Raw genomic sequence first — 23,165 nt, forward strand, 5'->3', positions numbered from 1 at the left:
CTTATTTTCAATCAAACTGATATGTTCCATGCCTTTGTTGACACAAATGTATAATTTTTTGATTATCCTTTTTAGTTATCGGTGTGATTATTTTGGAAAGCATAGCTAAGTAGTAACCTCAACGTGTTTATTGAATAACGTATTGATGTGCAGTGGATTAAAAAATTAGGGTGCCGCTAGTACATATACAACATGTTTAGATCCCGAAATCCCAATTGCGTACTTAAAAACATACAATTTTGAAGTGCTCACTTCTGCTTCAATCCATCTTCTGTTTTTTGTGCCCATAAATGGAAAATTTAACTTCAAAAATATGATATCGCACGTAGTTCAAATTCCATTCCTTCTCTTTAATCGACTTATGTTTCATACGTTAGGTAATAAGTAATAGTTGCTTAGAACAATTTCAATGTAAATTTCCCCGGTATTTAATTTCATGAGGGTCATTTCAAAAATCACCATCAAAATTTTATTTTATTGTCCTGAAGCTGGTTTTGAAGTATTAAATGGAATTGGTATTTGTGTATGAGACAAGTAGTTACGTCAAATATCAAATTTCAACAGTGAACATATTCCATCATATAACTATTCCAACTGTGTAGTTCTAATATTACGATCTATACTGTTATAGAAAATAATGGTTCAGCACTGTTATAGCCTTCCCAGATCAATTAACTAAATTCGTGTTTACTTGCAAACTACTTTATCAGCTTTTGCCGCCCCACATCTTTCAGATTTTACTTTTAATTTGACGTGTCCTTAACGTGGTTGTTCTTAACCAACACCATAGTACGGTGATAGCTTCACATGGTAGATATCATCATCACTCTTGATAGATACAGCCAGATTTTTTTCAGCCCTCTTGGGCATGCTGCAGTAAGCATAGTTTCATTTTGGATCATTCTGCAGTTGATGCTGATCCGGCTGAATGCAGTGCGCACGGTTATCTCACCTAACGCGCAGTATGTTGCAGCCATGTCGCGCAATGAACCATCTCTCCCTTAAGTGCTTTGTTCCGGAAGGACACCCTGAAATAAGTAGTTCTTCCCGCCCGCGAGCAAATCGTTACAAATTCAATTTTAACTTGCAAGCCATCAACATCCGCCGCTTTTTTGCTCGGAATTTCAGCAAGGCTTTTTAGCTTATGGCCGCTTAGGATCTCTCGACTACATATGCCTCTTATTGTCATGCGTTTTCCTTGTCCCGAATCAGCAAATATTGCGGACTAGTAGATTTTAGGGAGTGTTTGGTGTCCTGCGTATAGCAACCCATTTTAAAGGATATTCTGTACGACACTTATCTGCCGACGACGACGGTGTATGTAGTACTCGATGAATTATTGAATTAATTGGAATATCAACCATTTTATGACAGGTCCCAGGACCAGTATGGATTCAATATTCGTTCCAGCACCGGTATTGGTTCATGATTGGTTCCAGTACTGGTATGGGTTAATAATAGGTTCCAGGGCAGGTGAATCATGATCGATTCCAGGTGTGGGTTCATGATCAGTGCAGGACCAGTATGGGTTCATGATCAGTTCCATGATCGGTATAGGTGAATAATGACCGATATGAGCAGGTTCATTAACCAGCTTCAGGACCAGCATTTGATCATATGCAGTTCTAAAACCAGGAAACGTGATTGTTGGTGATTGATGAAAATTCTAAGGTTCCAGAATCTGTCAGACTAGGCGATGTTTTGATCTGGTTCAAAACATATAAAGAGAAAAATCGTGGAATCGCCCTTAACGACAAAAAAGTGAAAAAATGTACAAGCGAATAAGAGAAAATAAAAAAACACAATTTTTGTTGGCTCTGTGCAGAAGTACCCTAAAAATTTTCAACTCTCTCACTTTTTCCACGGGAAGCAAACGTTTTCTTACACTGGGACCCTTTCCGTTTTAAGTTCGTAGATTGAAATTTCAGCCTGTCAACTATTTGCATTGTATAGCAGTTTTCGAGCAGCTTTCTAAGTGGTACAATACACAGCTGGGCTTATCACAAGGTGTATGAATTTAGAAGGCTTATATTTATTGCTTCTGTTTCGGAATGAAGATTTTAAGAATGTTTTGTATCTTCGGCAAGTCTCGAGAAAGCTTGTTTGAACAAAAGTTTATACCCATCCTGTCAAAAAGTGATATTCAAATTTGGTTATAAAAAACATGTTATAAGACCACCTGGAGTACATTTTTCTATCGGGCATGGTCTGTTGATTGGAACTGTAATTGTATCGTTGTAGGTTCAAGAATCGTTCCGAATCCAATTCCAGAACAGTTACAGGTACTGTTTAGAGAAATAAATGAAATCGAGAGCTGTTTTTGGATCGGCATGGGTTCATTATCGGTTCCAGGACCGGTATGGGTTCATGATTAGATACAGGATCGGTATGGATTCATGATAGGTTCCAGGGCAGGTATGAGTTTATCGACGAGAGCATAGACTCCGTTCACCGCGACACCCAATCTGCACTCATTTGCACTTATGGGAGAGTGTGACAGCGCTCACTTTTCATCTGATGAATTTCATTCAAAGATTCATTCAATCTGTTTGTTTACGTTTGTATGGAAAATCCGCGAAAAGAAATCCGCGAGGTTTTGCGTTGGGGATTCTTGTGTTGAACGCTCAATTTGAAGTGAGTGACGAACGGATTTCGTCGAACGGAGTCCATGCTCTGGCCGTTGGTTGGTTACAGGACAGGTATGGGCTCATGGGGACCGGCATTAGGTTATGTGTAGTAGTTGAATCAGAATATGTAATGTATTGGTGTCAGGGCCAATACGGGTTTGGTTTTGGTTTTAGATCTCTTAAGGGGTCATCATAATTATCTCATTATAATTGGATTTCGAGGCCATTGTTTTCAGCGTACTCTTAAGAGGAAAGGGGATCTTTGAAATTTATTTGCGCTACCCCGTTACGCGTTAGCTGGCCAAATTAACTATTTTCTGTAAAACATTCTTAAAAATTGGTGTTTGTATTTTTGGACGATTTTCAAATGCATTCGTTAGTATAAAAACCTATTATTCGAAGTGTCCATATAGTTATTGTGTGACCCTAAGTTCGTTTGTATTTTGTAATAAGTCATAGTCTTAAATTAAATAAAATATTTACAAAGATGTGAAATAGGATTTTGCACAATTCATAGATTAACTGTTTTTTTTTTATCTTCTCCGGATTTTCCGCAAACCCGAAAAACGACTGTCCATATAGTTATGGTAGGCGCTGTTTAATCAATTCTGGCGGGTCTCGTGATAGAATCGTTAACTCGTACGACTTAACAACATGCTCATCATGGATTCAAGTTCTGACAGGACCGGGTCCCTTTACGTACTGTCTATCCTGCTATAGGTGATCAATAAGTCTCTGATAGCCAAGACCACTAGTGGTACATGTAGGCCTAGCCTGACTACGATTGTTGTGCCAAATAATAATAAGAAGAACTAGAACAAAAAGAAAACAATATAAAATTCTACTACACACGACTTAAAACTACATAATTTCGATTTTGTTAATTAAAATTATATCTATTATTTTTCTTAATCTTCAGGAACTGGAACTGCGAATAGAAACCCAAAAACAAACGCTTCAAGCAAGGGATGAAAGTATAAAAAAGTTATTGGAAATGCTTCAAAGTAAAGGAATGGGTGCGTATGATAGCTAATGAAATCATTAGCTCGTGCGCAAAGAAAGCTGTACATAGATGTCGAATTAGACGGCGCGCTAGCACCAATCGGACATGAAAAATGTATGGAAATCGACATGTTCAATTTGACAACCAACATATCAAACATGTCCAATCCCATAAATTTGTCATGTTCGATGTCGTGTTCGAATGGTGCCAAGCGCCGGGTTATACGTCAGATAGAGCTTACTGATGAGGATTTATATCACTTTCAGGTAAAGAAGAAGAGCGACAAATGTTTCAACAAATGCAAGCTCTTGCTCAGAAACAGGTGAGTGTTTGCTTTATTTCATTTAATGTTAGAACTAAACAATCGGGGCGAGTACCGGCTTCGAACGACGAAATCCGTTCGACGCTCATGAGAATGAGAATCATGAGATACAACTGTCAAGCATTTAAAGACGTTTATATCTACGATTCAAGGATGGTAAAGTTTTGAATTTTGATCTTTTTTGCCGTTGGTATTGGATTTCATTCGTTACATCTATATTGGACGATTTGTTATCAATTATAAGGCAGCTTTACTCACTTTCTTGAAATTTGAATTAAACTTAGTTAAAATTTAGGAGGGACGACAGGATTGGATTTACTTTATAAAAGTGCATAAAAATACTGATTGATTTTATTTTAAAGAGTTATAAACGTTATTTACATGGTGAAAATGTTTTGCGATATTTTTCTATAAAGTTTTCAGCAGTGTAACAAATTTATGTGAAAAACATTAAATTTGATCTTTACATAAATATTCAAATATCTTTATATATATTATTATGTTATTGCATAATACTTTATGTGTTTATATTTGTAGGTATATATATATACCTATATATATATGTTTTTTTAAAATGAAATGAAAATGTTTTTTTATTGGAAATAGATCACAAAACATTTTCAAAATGTTACATACCTCCAAGTTCAATTTACTTCAATCATTTAAAGCAAAATTTAAAGCAAAACGTTACATTGAAAACAACATTCGTTCCAAATCCGCAGCGCAAAACTTCGCGGATTTCTCCCCATACAAAAGGGAACGTTTGACCCCGGCAGGTAGAACTCATTCTTTCACGCGCTTCTTACGGTCTCTCAATGGTACGTTATTTTAAAACTGAGCGCCAACTGAGCGCCTTCTGACAACCGCGGCGAACGGATCTCGTCGTTCGAAACCCATAGTCACCCCGAATATCAAAACTCTTGTGCGACACATAAGATTATTTGCTACAAAGTGTGCTCGCTGCAAATGTGGTTTTATGCATAAATCATTAATCATGCATGAAACAATACGCAATTTCTTCTCTACATATTTTATTTAATGTCACATTTTTGTCACTATACTTTTTAAGAGTACATTGTCTCCATATTTGAATCAACAACAGTTTAAGTTTTTTTACTACCATTCACATATTATTTATTATTTCTTTCCTACATTTCGCTTTTCATGCTTACGTACTTGTTGTTTGGCGAAAGAATTATAAAAAAAAAACTTATTTGTTAAAACAACCGTGCGCATTAGCAACTACGCTAGCGATCATACACCCACACACGTGGGATAAGCTATTTGTTTCGATCTCTCTCTCTCTCTCTCTCTCTCTCTCTCTCTCTCTTTCTCTCTCTCTCTCTCTCTCTCTCTCTTTTTCTTCAACTAATTATACCTCATTTTTAACTTTAAATATTTTGTGTCTGTGTTATTTTCTTATTTCTGTTTATTATTCTTTCGCTCGTTTCCGATCAATCGCATTGTCTCTTTCTATCTATCTCCCTCTCGTTTTTGTTTTTTCTCTTTCTCTTCTATCAATTTACCTTCTAATCTAACATCTTGATTTAATACTTTTTTAAATTAATAAATAAAAGTAAACCATAATATGTTTTCTTTTAATTAATTCTAAATTAATTTGCCTTTATTCTGATCTGGATCTTTTTGCGCTATCGAAGTTGTTTTTTCGAAATACGATTTTTTTTAAAGAAGCTATATGTTTTAAGAGTGAGTAAAATTTATGTTTTTTTAATATTTTCTGTTAATTCAATCGGTATACAAAAAAAACTCAAGTAGAAAATGGAGAGGAAAATATATATTTGGTTTGTTTGCTTTTGAGGGGTGATAAATGCGACAGGAATTTCTACTATCATCAAAACTGTACTCACATCCTTTGGAAATATTCTATGAAATTTTCACTCATTTCTTCATTGAACCATAATTACGTTGTCTTTGTTTTTCTGTTGTTTTTAACACACTTAAAATAAAATAAAACATCAGAGAAAGAGTACTTATCTCAAACAGTAGTACTCAATCGTTCATGTGTATGCCAGCCAATTTATGTGTGGGTGTATGTATGCGTAAGTGTGAGGGTTGTTTTCTACTATGATCGTATGCTGTCGTTCGCTGGCTCTGCTGTTTCGAGAAGGCATCTTGTTCAAAGACAATAGCGAACATTATAAAAAAGCAAGCATACAAGAGTGCACGATACAAAAAGAAGACAAAATAGCACTACTAGCAATAAATATACAATACAAAACAATACCGAATCATGTTACAAAACTAGCAACTGCATAAATATTTGGTAGTAGCTAAAACTGTAAAACATATGCAAAAACTAAACTAATACGTATTAATAATTGAACATTGAGAAGCCATCTAATGTAAGGATATAACAATACAATGAAATGTAAGCAAATTTGTTAGCGGATGATGACGATGATCATAAAAAATAATTCTTTCGTCAAAACCACTGCATTTGTTGACGAAGCGTAAAGGCAAACATACGTCCTTAATGTTATATGTTAATATAAAAACAGTAAACTGTACATACGCGATAATTATAAGTAGAGCTTACTCAAAGTACGATAGCATAGAGCATGGCATCATTGATAAATTTTATATGCAACAAATAAAATATTTGCATTTACTGTAAGTAAAGCGGGAATTGAAAAATATAATCAAATCTCCACTAGCTTGATAAAAAGAACTGATTGGTTCATATATATTAGAGCAAGATAGAAATCATGCAAGCATTAAAACTACATTGAATGTGTATCAATGTGAAATATAAAATTATAATTCACCGAGCAGCTCTTTCTTTTATTCAACCTTTGTAGTACGCTCTTAATTCGTTCTAGTGAACCATACATCAATAGCAAACGATAAGGAAAAAGATTACAACTCTCTCTACAGCAAGATGACAATACAAACGATTATTAGATGTTTATCATTTCTGTTGCATTACATAAATGAATTTTTTACTGTCCATTTCATGACACCAAATAGATCCAAATTCCATCGCAGTATCTGTATACTGTAAAACTTGTGGTTCTGAGTTTTGCATCATTTTACCAAAACAGGAAACGTAGTTATAGTCCGGTTCTAGATATGTTAACGCGATGTTAAGTTAATGCGGACTAAACAAATCCTCTAACTTATTAACAAATCAATGTTAACAAAATACCAGCACCCGTTAAACGAAAACAAACCAACATCCAGTGTTGTCTTCTCTCTCCTTTCTTTTTCATATGACCATATTTTCAGATGTTTGATATCACCAACTGCACCACTACTACAGCTGATTTAATGCGTACCAGTTTTTATCCAGCCCAGCCAACGTCGGTATACAATTCAAACTACCACAACATCGCTCCAGCATCTAAACTGTTGGACGTGCGCTCCGGACGATTGCCGGCTCGCCGCTACAGCATTAGTGGCAGTGTGCCGTTGTCCTCCATGGTTGATTACTGCAATTTGTCCGAGAATGCGGCTAATCTTTATACACAATCAGCCAATCTGACCAACTTGCTAAATGAAACCACAAAATCGTTATCCCGCTCTTCTAACATATTGAATATGCGTTCGCTAGGCACAACGGCCTCAGGCGATAGCGGTAGTAATTTGCCAATGTGTCATGCAACAACACACTTCACACAATCATTATTAGCTTCAGCACCAACATCTTCCTCTACCACCATTTGCGGTGTACTTGATCCATCTCCATCGCTCCCTTTCGAGCGAATGGGTGCTTCTACGGCTACTTCAGCTGGGACTACCACAGGTTTACACTGTTCATATCCAAACACCTCCAGTATTTCACACTTGCCTAACGCGGTAGCCAGTAATTCTAATCTGTCGTATTATAACCATCATCTGCAACATCATCTGCCTCATGTTAATCAGCAAAACAGTATACCAGTACCGCAGCAACTACAATTTTCACAGCATAGCTCCTTTTGTAACACCGGTTGCAGGCCGTCAACAGACTACCTTCTCTCAAAACCAATCTATAGCAATAATACGATAAATGCCGCCTCGAATGCCACCTCCTTTTTATCACATCCCCACAGTGTGTTATCTCATACAAAAAATTTATTATCGCAGCATCAGTTTCTTTCCAATCCCGCCATCACTCGCTCGTTAACTAATTTGCCTTCTTCGACCACTTCATCTTATCCCTACGAACGTCCTATATCCTCGGTAACAGCGTTACGTTATCCATCGTCATTCGATAATACAAACTTATTGCATACAATGCACGACAATATCGACTGCAATGCTATGTTGAGATACCCTACCTCATACCACGCTCCGTATTCCAAAGTAGATTTAGACTATAGCAGAGCCAGTGATATGAAGCGTCAAGTAAGTTTTAAATTCGATGTTGATACTTTATCTATAGATTCTTAGATCTGTGGTATGGATCGTCGACAAAGCACGGAACAACTAATATGATTCAAGACTGCCATGCTTTTAGCTAAACTTGCCATAGTGCGGAATACGAATAAATTATTGTTACATCCAATAGCTTTATTTTCTTTTTCCCACGGTTCCTTTTCGTATTTTCCTTTTTCATGTAAAATGTATAAAAAACGCCATGTTATTTTAACGATCGTTATAAAAGGTCTTATTACATAAAGTCGAAGTAGACTAAGTCTTAAAAAAGATATTCAAAAATAAAAATGAAAACTAAAAAAAATGAAATGAAAACAAAGAAATGTTAATGTGTAGTACAAGTTCTTCAACATCTAAAGCCAATTAATGAACGTCAACATATAGAAATTCAATAAACACGCAAGGACGTTTGAAAAAGAGCCCCCTCCCCCCCCCTCTCTCTCTCTGCCCCTCTCTCTCTCTCTCTCTCTCTCTCGTAGGTTGCCAATTTTTGGTATCGTAAATTCACAAGCAATAATGTCATATTAACAATTTAAGAAAAATGTAAATTAAGTAGGGTAGTGAAGAATTACGGAATGCTCACTTTCATAGCTATTTACAGTTATGTATAAGGTTACAACATAACACAATAGATAATTGCATCAAGAACAGATCAAAAATAATAAAATAACTGAAAGCAGGTGATTTCGTTTTTAAGAATCACAAGTATTGGGAATATTATTGGGTTATATTTTGTTATTATTGGGTTATATTTTTATTCAGCCCCTCGAGAATTCACGATTCAATATGAAATGGATTCGCATAACATGCACTGTCCAGTTTTTCTCTTGAGATTTTGAAATTTGTTTGTGTAAAAAATTTTTTAAGTTCATCTGTACCAAAAACTGCAAAATAATCATATTTTTTTTAAATGTCTTTGAATCCTTGTTACATATCCGTTTGCTTTAATGCCCTCTTGAACAGAATTGGGGCAAACGATAACAATTATACCATCCGACACATTCTTACCTCTTTTATGATTTTGTTTGCTTGTTGCATTTTTAAAGAAAAAGTTGCATTGCGTTAACGTCTCATCTCAGTACCGAATTTCCCAAGTTTCTTGTTGTTGGTTTACAGGATTTTATTATACTTCAGTATTATAATACTATAATACTTTCGGTTTTGTTTTTGTTCTGTACACACTTTTCGAGGGCTTTCCAACATTTATGAATCATATATTTCAATATGAAGAAACGATGGCAAAAAATCGTGGGAATGATTCAAGCGAATTTAGGAAACGCTCAATAAATCGTTGCATTAGTTCAAAAAACAATAGGAATTAACCAAAAACACATGAGCCTTTATTCCAACAGAAGAGATCAACTGATGCTCAGTTTTAGCAACAGGCGAAAATATACAACGGGCCATGGTCTATTAAATAGACGTGTTAGCTTATGTAAAACCGGATGGGATACATTCCCATTCAAGATCCGATCACACAGTACACTTAAGACCGGGAAGCCTGTATAGGCCACGACTGTGTAGGTCGTTACGCCAAAGATGAAGACTACATTATCACTTTATAATAGGTTGTGCTGTGGGAAAATGTGGGGAGATTATTTTACTTCTTATTTTATATCCTTGTCCAGTCGGTTATAACCTTGTGAAGAGTGTGAAATGTATTACAACTAATTATAGAGTTTTAAAATATCAAACATTAAGAGTCAATTAAAACTAGTGCTCTCAAAACTAGTATTAGTAAAAAAAATTAATCATTTCATCCTCGATAGATATAAGACTAATTTTAAACTAGATAACTATGTTTTAAATTATACCTTATATAGCCACTATACAACGAATTACAACAAAAGCGACGAAGAGAACAAACATAAAACATGTCTAACCTGCATAGACGTTAAATCATTATGACGTGTTAGCATACTAGCTTATTGAAACAATTAAACAAGAATGTCTTTCAATGCTCTACATATGAAAATATCTTCTTGAATGATGTAACACTAACATAAACCTAAATTTGATGTTTTAGACATCGGTGCAGTAACAAATTAAGTTTTTTGTTAAAATATTTGGTTATCTTATACTTATTGTAGTTCATTCGGAAAAAAATATAACCAGAATAAAAACCCTGGTGCAGTGATTAAAATGAACAAAGAGATCAAATATGTTCGATTGGAAACTTTCAACTTAGGATATGTATGTAAAATGACAAAGTATAAAGGAAGAATTACTAAAGATATCTTTTTGTTTAATATTTCTTCAAATATCTTTAAATGAAAGGTAGATGATAATTACTACGAAATTTGCATCAAATAGAGTTATGTTTCTATGTATCGTTGAAATACTAGTAACATAGTTTGACTTATGCTGAGGGTAACTTCATAAGCATCGTTTATTATTGCTAAGTATTATCATATGATAAATAAACTAGAATTAAAGTCTATTGTTTAAAAAATCGTTCAAAATTATTGCGCTCCACTGTAATTGTCAATATTCAGCAATGCTATCTCGAATTGCTTTGCCTTCGAAAAAGTATACATATCGCAATCCTTACACTTCACAAACGCCACCATGAAACTTAATTTTGCTGTGCTAAAAAAATGACCGATTACAACTGCATCTAACATTCAGTTAGCATAATTATCAATAAAAGATGCATCCGTAATCAGGTTTGATTAGGATATTAGAACAATGTGTATTAACAATTCTATCTTGTGTCTATATTTAAAGCTGGATGATTTTCGTTTGGAAATCACACGTCGTGATCAAGAGATTATGGCAATGGCTGCCAAAATGAAGACTCTCGAAGAACAACATCAGGTACACACATGAATATTTGTTTTTCCCTTTTCAAGCCAATATATCGAAAGCATACTAATACATTTGTATCCTTCTAGGATTACCAACGTCATATTGCCGTTCTGAAAGAATCACTATGCGCCAAAGAAGAACATTACAATATGTTGCAATCAGATGTAAGTGTTGTATAATCTATTACCACGTACACCAAAGTTAAAATCGAGATCAATTTAAAAATTTACTGCGTTTTTTATTATATTCTTACTATATTCACATTTTTACTATATTCTTACAGGTCGAGGAACTCCGTAATAGGTTAGAGGAAAAAAATCGCATGATTGAAAAAAAAACTCAAGGCACAATGCATACTGTTCAGGAAAAGAATCGTCTACAGACCGAACTCACCGAGCTGAAAGAACACATGGATATTAAAGACAGGAAGATAAACGTTCTTCAACGAAAAGTATTTATTAACGATGATATTCCCATATCATTCTGGTAAAAGTCTGTAAAACTATATTTTTCGTTTAATTTATACAGATTGATAATTTAGAAGATTTGCTTAAAGAGAAAGATAACCAAGTCGACATGGCACGAGCAAGGCTTAGTGCAATGCAAGCCCATCATTGCAGTTCCGAAGGAGCTCTGACGAGTTTGGAGGAGGCTATCGGCGATAAGGAAAAACAGATGCAACAACTGCGCGATCAGCGTGATCGAGCTGAAGCGGAAAAAAAAGAAGAACGAGAGTTGCATGAACGAGAGCTGGCCGAATTTAAGATGAAGCTTCATTCTCTTGATAGCGAGGTAGAAAAGTTAACAACTCGCCTCCATAGAGCTCTTGCAGAGAAAGATCGTTTGGAAGCTAAATTAGAGAGCTCGCAAAGCGAACTCGGCAAGTCGAAGGCAGAGCTAGAACATAAAACGGCAAGCGATGTGGGTCGCAGTGGAGCAGATTGGGATCACGCAAAACAACGGTTATCTCGTTTAGAATTGGAGAATGAACGTTTACGTGCCGAATTAGAACGATCACAGGTAATATTAATACCATTACCATCTCACTGACGCTCTATATATTGAAAAAATATTAGGGATATTAGCATGTCATCGATATGTACGATTTTATTGAAAAAATGTAGTTTGACATTTGGAGGATTAAATTATATCAACACTTTATATAAAACCATGCCTTCAACTAGCCTTAGGATTTTAGGCTAGATTGTTTTAGCCTGAAAAATGTATTCAAACGACGATTTGTTGTATCCTAGTTAAGGTTTATTTATGCATGAATGATTTTTTTGCAGCTACATTTATGGGTTTATTATTATTATTATCATTATTAATGTTGTTATTATCATTCTCTGGACAATATAAGTTATTTAGGTAAATTAGACCGATTAGACAAATTGGTACGTTATTTAGGGTGTTTTAGTATCTAAGACAATAGATTTTAATAATTCGCGTTTCTAGAGTTGTATATTTTTATTATCAAATTTTAACAGTTACATGCGATATTTTTTGACAAAATGACATGTTAACAAAATAATTATGGCAGATTCTAACGAGGTTAAAGCGATCTTTTGATTAAAGTATAAGTAATCTTAATTGTGACGACCAGAGAGTAACCTTAAAAGACTAAAAAAAGACAGTAGAAATATAGTTGTTGTTATCAAGATCTATGCAAATGCATTTCGATATAAACTTGTTTCATTTTTCGGAGTTTTATCATACAGTACTTCAGTATAGGCAATAGTAGGTTTGAAGGAGAGAGTTAAACAATATCTATAACTTTTTAAACAATATCGCTGATACCAAAATCCTCCGGCGCGCTGCTGAATTTCGTGGTTCATGATGGTGTCGATTAAGGTCCCTTAAAGATAGCAGGTCGAGTAATGTAGAGTAGAGAGATTTCACATTCAAAAAGAAATAGAAGGAAGGGGGCGTTGGCATCCTAAGGGGGCGACTGACAGCTGGGAAACAACCCCAAACAATGTACATGTACCCTTCAAATTATAACGAATTTTTGTTGCGATAATATTTTTTTATTCTTTCGCTTTTGTACATTTTTCTGGGTTAAAACACATTGTTACTTTATGAAATATAATTCCTACGCATATTAGCCGAAATCGGATTGGCCATCTTGGATGCCTTTTGACAGAAAAAAGCCCTTAAAAATTCATCATTGCCTCAAACATTTACTGTTGCTACAGGCATGCATACTCTGCCTGTAAACCACTGTATGAATTAATTAACATTTTTCTGGAAATGGCCTGACCGATTTATCATTTTAATTATAAATAGAATTTGAATCGAACTGTCAAACTGCCTGTAACGAACGTTTGTCTACTTGTCAAATCGTTCTACATTACTTGACCTCGTTCCTACACAGTCCTTGGGCACACAAGAAGAAGATATTTGCTGTCATGTCCTCATTATCCGACCTTCTATCATAAAGGAGCCTTCGTGTCGATACAGAATTCAAAATATAATGTTCGCACTGCTTTTTCCCTACCAATACATTTTCACATATTACAAAACTGTCAGTTCTCATGATCCAGTTGAACGCAAACTCAAAACGCTAATGAAACATTTCACAGACACGGACTATGGCCTGTTTAATCACAAATACGTTAATAATCTCTTTGTTTTATTTTTAGACTACTTTTGGCAGATCAACGCTGACCACATCACAAGAACTTGATCGAGCCCAGGAACGGGCGGACAAAACCACAAACGAACTGCGGCGCACGCAAGCTGAGCTACGAGTGACACAAGTAAGCAAAATAAGTCATGTCGTGATGTTTTTATTTAGCTTTTTGCATAAGTATTGCCTAATAAATTGATATTGGTTGTAAAATTTATGTTGTAGTATAGATGATAGAATTGACAATACTTCTTTATCATCTAAATGTTTGGACCCAAGTCGGTCAATAATATTCTATGTTTACAAAATGTTTTCACGTTCACTTTCGACACTGTAATCCAAATAGAAAATACAAATAAAAACAAAAATATGACTTTAACAAGTGTCAAATCAATACACTTAGCTCCAATCAATATATATAACTGAAGAGAAAACTACATAATTTGATCATTTCACGAAGCTAAACATAAATCTAAATATTCTCTCAGTTTAGTAATCATACATTACACAGAAGATTTAAATTCTTTCAATAATTTTTGTTTCTTATTCACAATATCTATATTTTCCCTCAAAGATCTTCCTTCATGAAAATTTAAAGAATTAATAAGTATAAAATTATGTGTTGCTTGGTTTTTTTTATTAATTTGAGCCATAATAAATACTCTTACTGCTCGTATCTAATTATACAATAGCTACATGATTAAATTGCGTTAACACGCTTTGATTTTAATGTTATTTATGCATGCTCAGAATATCATGCGCTTTCGATGTGAAGATAATGCTATATTTAGTTTTATTTGATTTTTTTCTGAAAACATTCCGTAAGTTTCATTATATGTCTGTATTTTCATGTTGTTTTTTGTGGAACAATACAATACACAAATCATTTAATTGATGGACAGGTTCCTTTTACAATATGTTGTTACTGTTATTTTGCACAACTGTTACAAATAATATAAGTGTTTTAGTTGTATTTGGCTAAATGTGTATGAATAAAATTATCTACTACTTCACCACATGTTTATTGTTCTACAATTTCAAAACATAAAACGTTTACTAATTGTCATTGATAGCCTTATAAAGTATGGGTATTATATAATTTCGATGACGATTCTGAGTATACAAAACATTATTTCAATACGGATATTTATTGCATTATTAGAATCTTTCTGAGCGCATTTTTATTGCATTTAATTCAATGTTTCTTTTATTTGATTCATGACACAACAAATAACACAATCACTGATAAACCGTTCACCAACGTTTTATAGGAACATACGGTACACGATTTTGTGAGTAGCAATTTTTTACACAATCTTGATCTTTTCTCAGTAATTCATTGATTTGATCTAAGATTGAAACCAAATGCCAACAACATTTAATTTGGACTTATTGTTACTTTTTATGCCATTGTTCGTTATTTATGCTCAATTTATCGTTACTAGATTTCTCCAATTATTCCTAATAATAATCATTTTATTTAATGCCACAGCATTTGATACATTGGAAAAAGTTTAATCAAATTGAATCAATTTATCACACAACACTAAGTTTACTCAAATATCACGCTGACGCCAACGTAAATTACTCAGTGATGTTAATGTTTGCTACTCATGCACTCAAAATGCTGTTGACGGATCAAACTACACAGTCTTAAAGCCAGGATTGGAATAAATTCACACAAACAGCATATTGCTTTTTTTTATTTCTTCTCCTCTTTGTATAGTACACACATTCACACTTGATGATAGATTGTTAGCAGTATTTGTTGCTTTTGTTACTTAAACCTACTCTTTAATATTAGTATGTATTTCATTTAATGGGCTTAGCACTTCTATGGTCACGTGTATATTTTTAATAACTATTGCTATAGGTTGATTGTCAATTTAAAGTTTTTTAATAAAAGCTCTATCCTTTTATTATACAATATTTACAAGTGTATGATAATGTAAGAATCTCTTTTATGCTATCAAAACACATAGCAATAGCAATTCTATAGAATTTGTTTACGTTTAGAATTTGACCGAATTTGATTTTGATTTGATTTCCTTTCTTTCTTTTCTTTTTTCTCTTCACATTTCTTTCTTCTCGTTTCTGTCCCATTTCTTAACCTGTGTCAATTGCGAAATTGATGCGGTTCAACTCCGCATCACACGTTACCCAATCGAACGGCAATTTTCTCGTCTAGACTGACGCTGAACGATCAAGAGCGGAAGCTGCCGCCTTACAAGAGAAATTAGAGAAGAGTCAAGGCGAAGTCTATAGACTCAAGGCTAAGCTTGAAAACGCACAAGGTGAACAGGAAAGCTTGAAACAGGAAATGGAAAGAGGCCAGGCTGGTATACAACGAATTGTTAGTGAAAGAGATAAGGTAATTTCCAGTTCCGTTGTTTTAAATTTCCACATATACCCTCATGACATGACTGGCATAATTACATACGACTGACATAAACTTTTTTTCTATTGGCATTTAATTCAACGATGCCTTTAGCATAAGTATTTAATCATTAAACATTCATGCAAATTTTTGTTTTTGGAGACTGGGGTGCTGAATAAGATTAAGTGATTTTAAAAATATGTTCCTATTCAAACTACACATTTCGTGTTCACTATCGCTTATTAGTAAGTGATATTGGCTTATCATTAACATCGATTTGCACGCTAAGTAGACACTATTACAACAATACATTTATTTTTTGTTAGTTTTACATACACGTTCATATTCTGATAAAAGCACATGAAATACATGTCGCAAAAACTCTGTGCCATTGTTATGCCTCAAGGGTTCTTACAAACGCAACCATGTACAACTCTGAGTTGATACGATCTCCATAGATACCTTATGTGGTTAAGGAAGCTGCATTGTAGATCACAGCAATCTTACTAACCTCACATCATTATCAACACTATCAATTAGTTTTTTGCTCACTTTGTATTATCATCATGCCCTACAATATAAATCGTATGAGTGTCGTATAGCAAACCATAGCAAAAATTATTCAACATGTTGTCAACGCGTAATGTTTGTGATTATGGATAAGATAAGTATTTATCTGTGTTGTATACATGTCGAAATAGATCTGCCTTAGCATCAAAATATTTCAATTATTTTTAGTATGGTCAAAGTTTAATAATTTAATTCAATACATGTCTCTTGAAACCAGCGTGCGCAAAATCCAGTGTACTCGAATAATCGCTAAAAAACATAATTTATAATATGACAACGATATCTCCAATTAGGTTCAACTTAAAAGAAAACATGAACAATAACCATACATTGCAACTTAAAGGCAAGCAATTAAGGCTAATATACTAGCCATTGTGCATGCAGCTAACTACTTATCATTCCATGCTGTAAGTGTTAACCACCTGCATATACCTGCATAAATATAAAATGTAACTAATGTTTAATTATAAGTATCTATCTAGAAAATTAAAAATTACATGGCTGTATGTAAATATTGAATGATTGGTAGTTCAAATCTATCGCTCCTGCAGTACGTTACCACTCTACGCTTTGTAGTGTACTCTCTATGACCTGTATTATTTCACTCATACAATTGAAAGCATCGATACATACATTTGAATGTTCAAATTGCCGGTAAGGGCAATTATATTTAAAACAGATACAAATTCAAATGCAATTATGTTATTATAGCTATATGACCTGAGAGTCTTTACATAATAATAAATAAAAGATTGTATGCATTTATGATATAATGAAAGTAAAAAACACATTTTTTGAGCTAATATTCTCCATCTTGATACACTAACGTACACTTATGGGATATTTTTCTTCTTTTAAGTATACATTATTCATGAAAAGTCTCTTATTCTGCAACCTTTAAAAACAACTTAAATATATACTACATTTGTGTCACTGTAAACTGTTTCATAAACTAGGCGTACGCAGAGCTCGAAAAAATACGCGAAGAACTAGAACGTACACAGGCTACTCTCGGCAAATCGCAGCTTACCCAAGAGAAACTACAGAATTCTCTCGACAAAGCACAAAATGAAATTGATCATTTGCAGGAGAAATTAGATAAGAGCGGTGGAGAAACCCGCAGGGTGAGAATAACATAAAAAAGACACAATGAGAACTTATATTATATTTATTTGGAATTTATTTATTTTTTCTTCTTTTTCAATATAGTTGCAACTCGAAAAAGAGAAAATCAATTATGAATTTGAAAATATTCAGTCGCAGTTAGACAAATCTTTGGGCCAAGCTTCACGTATTCAAAAAGAGAAAGAAGCCGCACAAATGGACCTCGATCGCTATCGAGACAAGGCGGATAAATTACAGTCATCCCTTGCTCGTTTGCAAAAGGAACGCGATGTGCTTAGTGATGAATTAGAAAAATTGAAGGAAAAATCCGAATCTACTCAGAGTACAGCACTCAAATACCAACGAGAACGCGATGCTATACAGACAGAACTTGAGGTAGTAAAAGAACGCTGGGAAAAAGCACATCAGGTACACCAAAAGCTTCAGATGGAACGAGATGATGCAACTACCGAGATCGATATATTAAAAGAGAAGCTTGATAAAGCACTGTATGCTAGTCAAAAGTTGATTGATGAGAAAGACACTTCCACTAAAGAGTTTGAGAAGATGCTTGAGAAGTATGATCGTGCCCAAAATGAAATCTATCGACTACAGTCACGAGTCGACACGGCCGAAGCTGACCGCAATCGTTTAGAGGTAGAAGCTGAACGTTCTGCACTGGCAGCAGCTAAAGCACGGGAAGACTTACGTAAAATCCAAGAGGAAACTACGCGGCTCCAGGAAGCATGCGACCGTGCAGCAATGCAGCTGGGTCGCTCGAAAGAACTCGAAGATAAGGCAAAGGAGGATGTAGATATGATTCGCGAGAGGCTTGATAAATGTCAAACTGATTTGCGTCGAGCACAATCAGAAAAGGACAATCAACAGGCAGAAATTGAGCGGCTAACCTATGAACTAGATCGTTCGCACAATCTGTACACTAAACAAACGGCTTCGCTTGACTCGGCTCAGGAAGAAATAGCACGCTATGGACTGGAGATCGAAAAGATGCGTGAGCGCTATGAAAAGACGGCAGCAGAACTGCGACGCTTACAAGAGAATGAATCCTTCTCACGTGAAGCCCGGCGTATGAAGGATGAAAATGACCGATTGCGGGAAAAGTACGACAAGGTTATCGTGGAGCTAGAAAACTTCAGAGGCAAATCGCAATATGAACAGGAGACGTTCGATAAAATGAAAGAGAAGTTTGAGACACGAGAAAATGAATTCCAAACCATGGAGCTAAAGTTACACGAAACCAGCCTACAACTCGATCTGGCTAGAGCAGAAGTAACTAAGCTTATCTCAAATCAAGATAAACAGCGAGCCGATGCAGAACGTGCTCACATTGAATATGAAAAAATACGAGACAAGCATGAGAAACTCATCAAGGAAGTCGAGCGATTGCGGCAGAATCCGCAATCTGCTATCAGCCCCGGAGCGTTGGCCGCTACCAGTACAGTAAGCTTAGCAGACAAAAACGAACTAGACCGTTTGCGCGATCGGCTTGAAAAGGCGCTGCAAAGCCGAGACGCCACCGAGATGGAGGCAGGACGTTTGGCAAAGGAACTAGAAAAGGCACAGCTACATCTGACGAAACAACAAGAAGTCTATGAAGCGACACGTATTGAGTTTGAGCGTATGTCTGCTGAACTGACACGTGTGCTCGAGCGGCTGGAAAAATCTGAAGCCGAAAAGGAAACCCTTCGCCAATCTACTAAGATCTATGAAAAACATCACCAGCAACATGCCAGTAACCACCATATAGAGCAAAGTCTCATGAAACTCGAGGCTGATAACAAACAGCTGATGGCCGAACGCGATCAACTAGTGATGCAGCTGGAAAAGAGCCAGGATATGTTAATGAGTTTCCAGCAGGAGCTTAACGCAGCTGAAGTGGAACTGCAGCGTCAATGTGAAGAAAATCGCCGGCTTAAGAGCTCTCCTCAACAGCCAGGAAGCGCTCCTGCTGCACCTCAACAAGGCCAAGCTGCGGCCCAGGAAATACAGAACTACAAGAAGGAAATTACAAAGCTGAAACAAATGCTTCAGGAAACGGGGGCTCGTGGAGATAATGAGCTCGAACAGTGGCGTAAAGTTGTGGAGCAGGAGAAAAATCGAGCAGATCAAGCAGAAAAGGCGGCCATTGAATTACAGAAGCGAATGCAGGTATGAATGACAATTTCTTGTTTATTATCTTGAAGATTGTAGCTGTTCATACATACATGTTACAACATATTTTCGATGCAAAATAATGTATTTCTATTTTTGTTCTAGGTAATGGAGCAACAGTTGAAGCAACAACTCTTACAAATGACCAATATGCAGAAACAATTGCAACAACAATCAACACAACAACAACCACCACAGCAATCGCCGTCAAATAAAAAGGAGCTAGAAAAATTACAAGAAGATCTTAAAACAGCTGCTGCACAACGCGATCAATTCCAAAATCAGTTGGAGTTACTGGTGCAGGAATTAGAAAAGAGCCAAGTAATATTAAATTAAAGTTTCCGTGCATTGATTTTGGGTTAGTAATTGCTTGTTTTCTTCCTTATAGACAGAGGCTTTGGAAGCGACCAAAAAGACTCAACAGCAACAACAGCAGGTTGGTCAGCTACAGCAACAAATACAGCAGATGCAACAACAACTGCAACAAGCAACGCAGGCAGCTAATCAGAAGGTAGCTCAAAATGCAGGCGTAAGTGAGGCGGAGCGTAAGCAACTAGAAGCACAAATGAAACAAATCGAAGACGCAACTCGACTGTTGGAGAGCGAAAGAAAAACGTTTGAAGATCAGCGCAAAGCTATCGAAAACAAGCGCAAAGAGCTGGAAGACAAAGAAAAAAATCTTATTGAGTTTGACAAACAACTTAAGAAACGCAAAGAACAAATGGACCAACTAGAAAAATCATTACAAAAGGTAAGATCCATGATGCTTTATTCTACATTTACATTTGCCAACCTACACTTGCTATTTTGTTTACCTATGTTGTGTTGTTTTAGGCCGGCGGAACTGCTGCTGCTGCTGGAGAATTGAATAAACAGTTAACAGAAACCCAGCAGATGCTAGATAAGTATGTACACAAGCAATTGCTTTGTATATTAGTATATGCGAAAGTCATATTCTATCTTGATTTTATTGTACCTTGGGAATTGTACCTTGGCATATCTGTATCAAATCATTGATAGATAAAACCCTAATACAATCACTACCATATGGTATTTTTTGTAGAGCATCAAAGGAACTAGAGGATGCAAAAGAAGAAGCCAAGCGATCTGCTGCTGAAACGGAACGACTCCTCCAGTTGGTGCAAATGACACAAGAAGAACAGAATCAGAAAGAAAAAACAATAATGGATTTGCAGCAGTGAGTATATTTGTTACCAAACAGATTTAATATCGAACCGGTCACTGAAATGTCAATTTGTTCACAGGGCCTTAAAAAATGCTCAAGCAAAATTGAAAACAGCACAAGCACAGCCACAAGATGCGGGACCAGCAGGTTTCCTCAAGAGCTTCTTCTAAAATGGGTTTGCTTTTTTGGATTAGTGATTGGTGTACTTTAATTTTTATTACACCAATAACTGGGTCTTACTTAAATGCGACTAGAAACAAAAAACAACTACAATATCGTAATGAGAGTACAACTATTAGTAGTAATTTCTTTAAGAGAACCTGAATGGGTTGCTGCTAGCTTCAATTGAGAATGGTAAGTAGTTTTACAACCTTATGGTTGGTAAATTATTTGTTATGTTGAATTCACTAAATGTGATTTCGTAAACAAACTGTACAGTAAGAATGGTCGGAGAACAACCAACATAGAAACATATGTAACGCTGGTTCTGTTATCGTTACGCGTTTTGGTAAAATCTAAAGCCATGTAACAAATAATTTGGAATACAAATCCCATCCATACGTTAAACATCAATGACAACAACCAAAATAGACATTTTTGTTAAATCTTAGTAGTTCTGTTAAATCTTGGCTAGTATCTAAGCCACTTCTCCCACTTTATCATAAGCAATAATTCTGTAAAGTATCCAGACAGCCAAATTAAGGGTTGATTGAACTAGGAGATTAAACAATAAAACGCAAGTAGCGATCACTAAAATATATTTAGCAAACCAGATGAACACTTGCTGCCATTTATTATTATATAAAATAAAACAAGAACCCTTTGCAAGAGTGATTTTTGACAACCAAAAAATATCATGTGCAATATTATTACTCTTCATCAATAGACCATGGATGAGAAATGAAGAGCAATTTCAAATTACGATACGACACAGCGCTGTTGAGTTGCGAACCAGCTAAAAAGAAGTTTACACTTCCTAACTATCGTTACAGAGAATCACATTTGAATGAAGCAGTACTTAGTTTAATGATCCTAGCATAGAGAGAAACTACACTCTTGTAAGCAAAATCATGAGCGACCAGTTCTGAGCCACCGTAAATGTTTAATATGTATTATCAAATTACATGGCAGTAAAATACAAATCAATTAGTTATGTAATATTCTACGCACCTATGTATTGTACGATACATTAAATAAGAAACAAAGCATGTAAACAAAAACTACACACAAAATCACACACAATAGACAATAATAGAATTCAAAGGCAAGTGTGTAATCGCTATTTGTACCGCATCGCATTCGCTCGACATTGTCGGTCCAACAAAATCGTGCACTATACCTATTGTTTTACTGTGTCCAATTAATAATACCCTTCAGCTTCAGACGAAGTAAAACTATCTAACGCTTTCTAGAAAATCAGGACCAAATCGTTAGTAGGTCTTGTACACTGCTAAAAAACAAACATATGCACGATATTAAATCTATAACTGATATTATACGCTACCACTATCTGTAACAAAATCGATGGTTAGTATACAATAGTCTACTGTTTTTTTTATATTGTATTTTAATTATAAATATTGTGCGTAGAACTAGTTTCAAGTTTTTCTTTCTGGGCATTTCAATAATCGAAACGGTTCTAAAATGCAGAGTTTGTGTTCGATCGTTATGGTAAAACTTATCGTAAAAGTTAAAGGTAGTAGTGAATAAAATTATTTAAACACTTTATTTATTATTTAGTATGCAGTTTTATTATATGTTAAAAGTTTACAAAAAAAGAACCGAAATAGTAGAGGATTTTTTAACCAACACAGATATTCAAATAGATAAAAATATAAACATGTTGGATAAAAATTGCGATGTTCTTTGAACGAAAGCAACAAAACAATATTTTTTTTATTTTACATGTCAAATAATCGGAAGATCATTTTTTGCATATTCTATAATCACGTCATCAATCTTTTTGTACGCAATTTTCTATCTGTATCAT

The 23,165-nt window shown here is 35.1% G+C and overlaps 1 protein-coding gene across 21 annotated transcripts in view; it reads left to right on the plus strand.

The window, feature by feature from the left end:
- The window catches only part of LOC1269030 (plectin), a 64,048-nt gene extending 41,145 nt beyond the window's left edge, over nucleotides 1-22,903 (plus strand). For 17 of the 21 annotated variants that reach the window (XM_061655517.1, XM_061655511.1, XM_061655507.1 and 14 more), the window contains 16 exons: nucleotides 3,547-3,643; nucleotides 3,897-3,952; nucleotides 11,057-11,146; nucleotides 11,224-11,301; nucleotides 11,421-11,588; nucleotides 11,666-12,157; nucleotides 13,780-13,896; nucleotides 15,038-15,058; nucleotides 15,955-16,137; nucleotides 17,670-17,837; nucleotides 17,923-19,986; nucleotides 20,095-20,310; nucleotides 20,378-20,740; nucleotides 20,824-20,894; nucleotides 21,053-21,187; nucleotides 21,255-22,903. In XM_061655517.1, the coding sequence (XP_061511501.1) occupies nucleotides 3,547-3,643; nucleotides 3,897-3,952; nucleotides 11,057-11,146; nucleotides 11,224-11,301; nucleotides 11,421-11,588; nucleotides 11,666-12,157; nucleotides 13,780-13,896; nucleotides 15,038-15,058; nucleotides 15,955-16,137; nucleotides 17,670-17,837; nucleotides 17,923-19,986; nucleotides 20,095-20,310; nucleotides 20,378-20,740; nucleotides 20,824-20,894; nucleotides 21,053-21,187; nucleotides 21,255-21,345 (4,410 nt within the window). In that variant the 3' untranslated portion in view covers nucleotides 21,346-22,903. The remainder of the gene's footprint in view (nucleotides 1-3,546; nucleotides 3,644-3,896; nucleotides 3,953-11,056; nucleotides 11,147-11,223; nucleotides 11,302-11,420; nucleotides 11,589-11,665; nucleotides 12,158-13,779; nucleotides 13,897-15,037; nucleotides 15,059-15,954; nucleotides 16,138-17,669; nucleotides 17,838-17,922; nucleotides 19,987-20,094; nucleotides 20,311-20,377; nucleotides 20,741-20,823; nucleotides 20,895-21,052; nucleotides 21,188-21,254) is intronic. The other 4 variants (XM_061655506.1, XM_061655525.1, XR_009765885.1 and 1 more) reach the window with 3 other exon arrangements.
- Nucleotides 22,904-23,165: the final 262 nt, after the last annotated feature.

The sequence above is a fragment of the Anopheles gambiae genome, chromosome 3 (genome assembly GCF_943734735.2).
Source record: "Anopheles gambiae chromosome 3, idAnoGambNW_F1_1, whole genome shotgun sequence".
Lineage (NCBI taxonomy): Eukaryota > Metazoa > Arthropoda > Insecta > Diptera > Culicidae > Anopheles > Anopheles gambiae.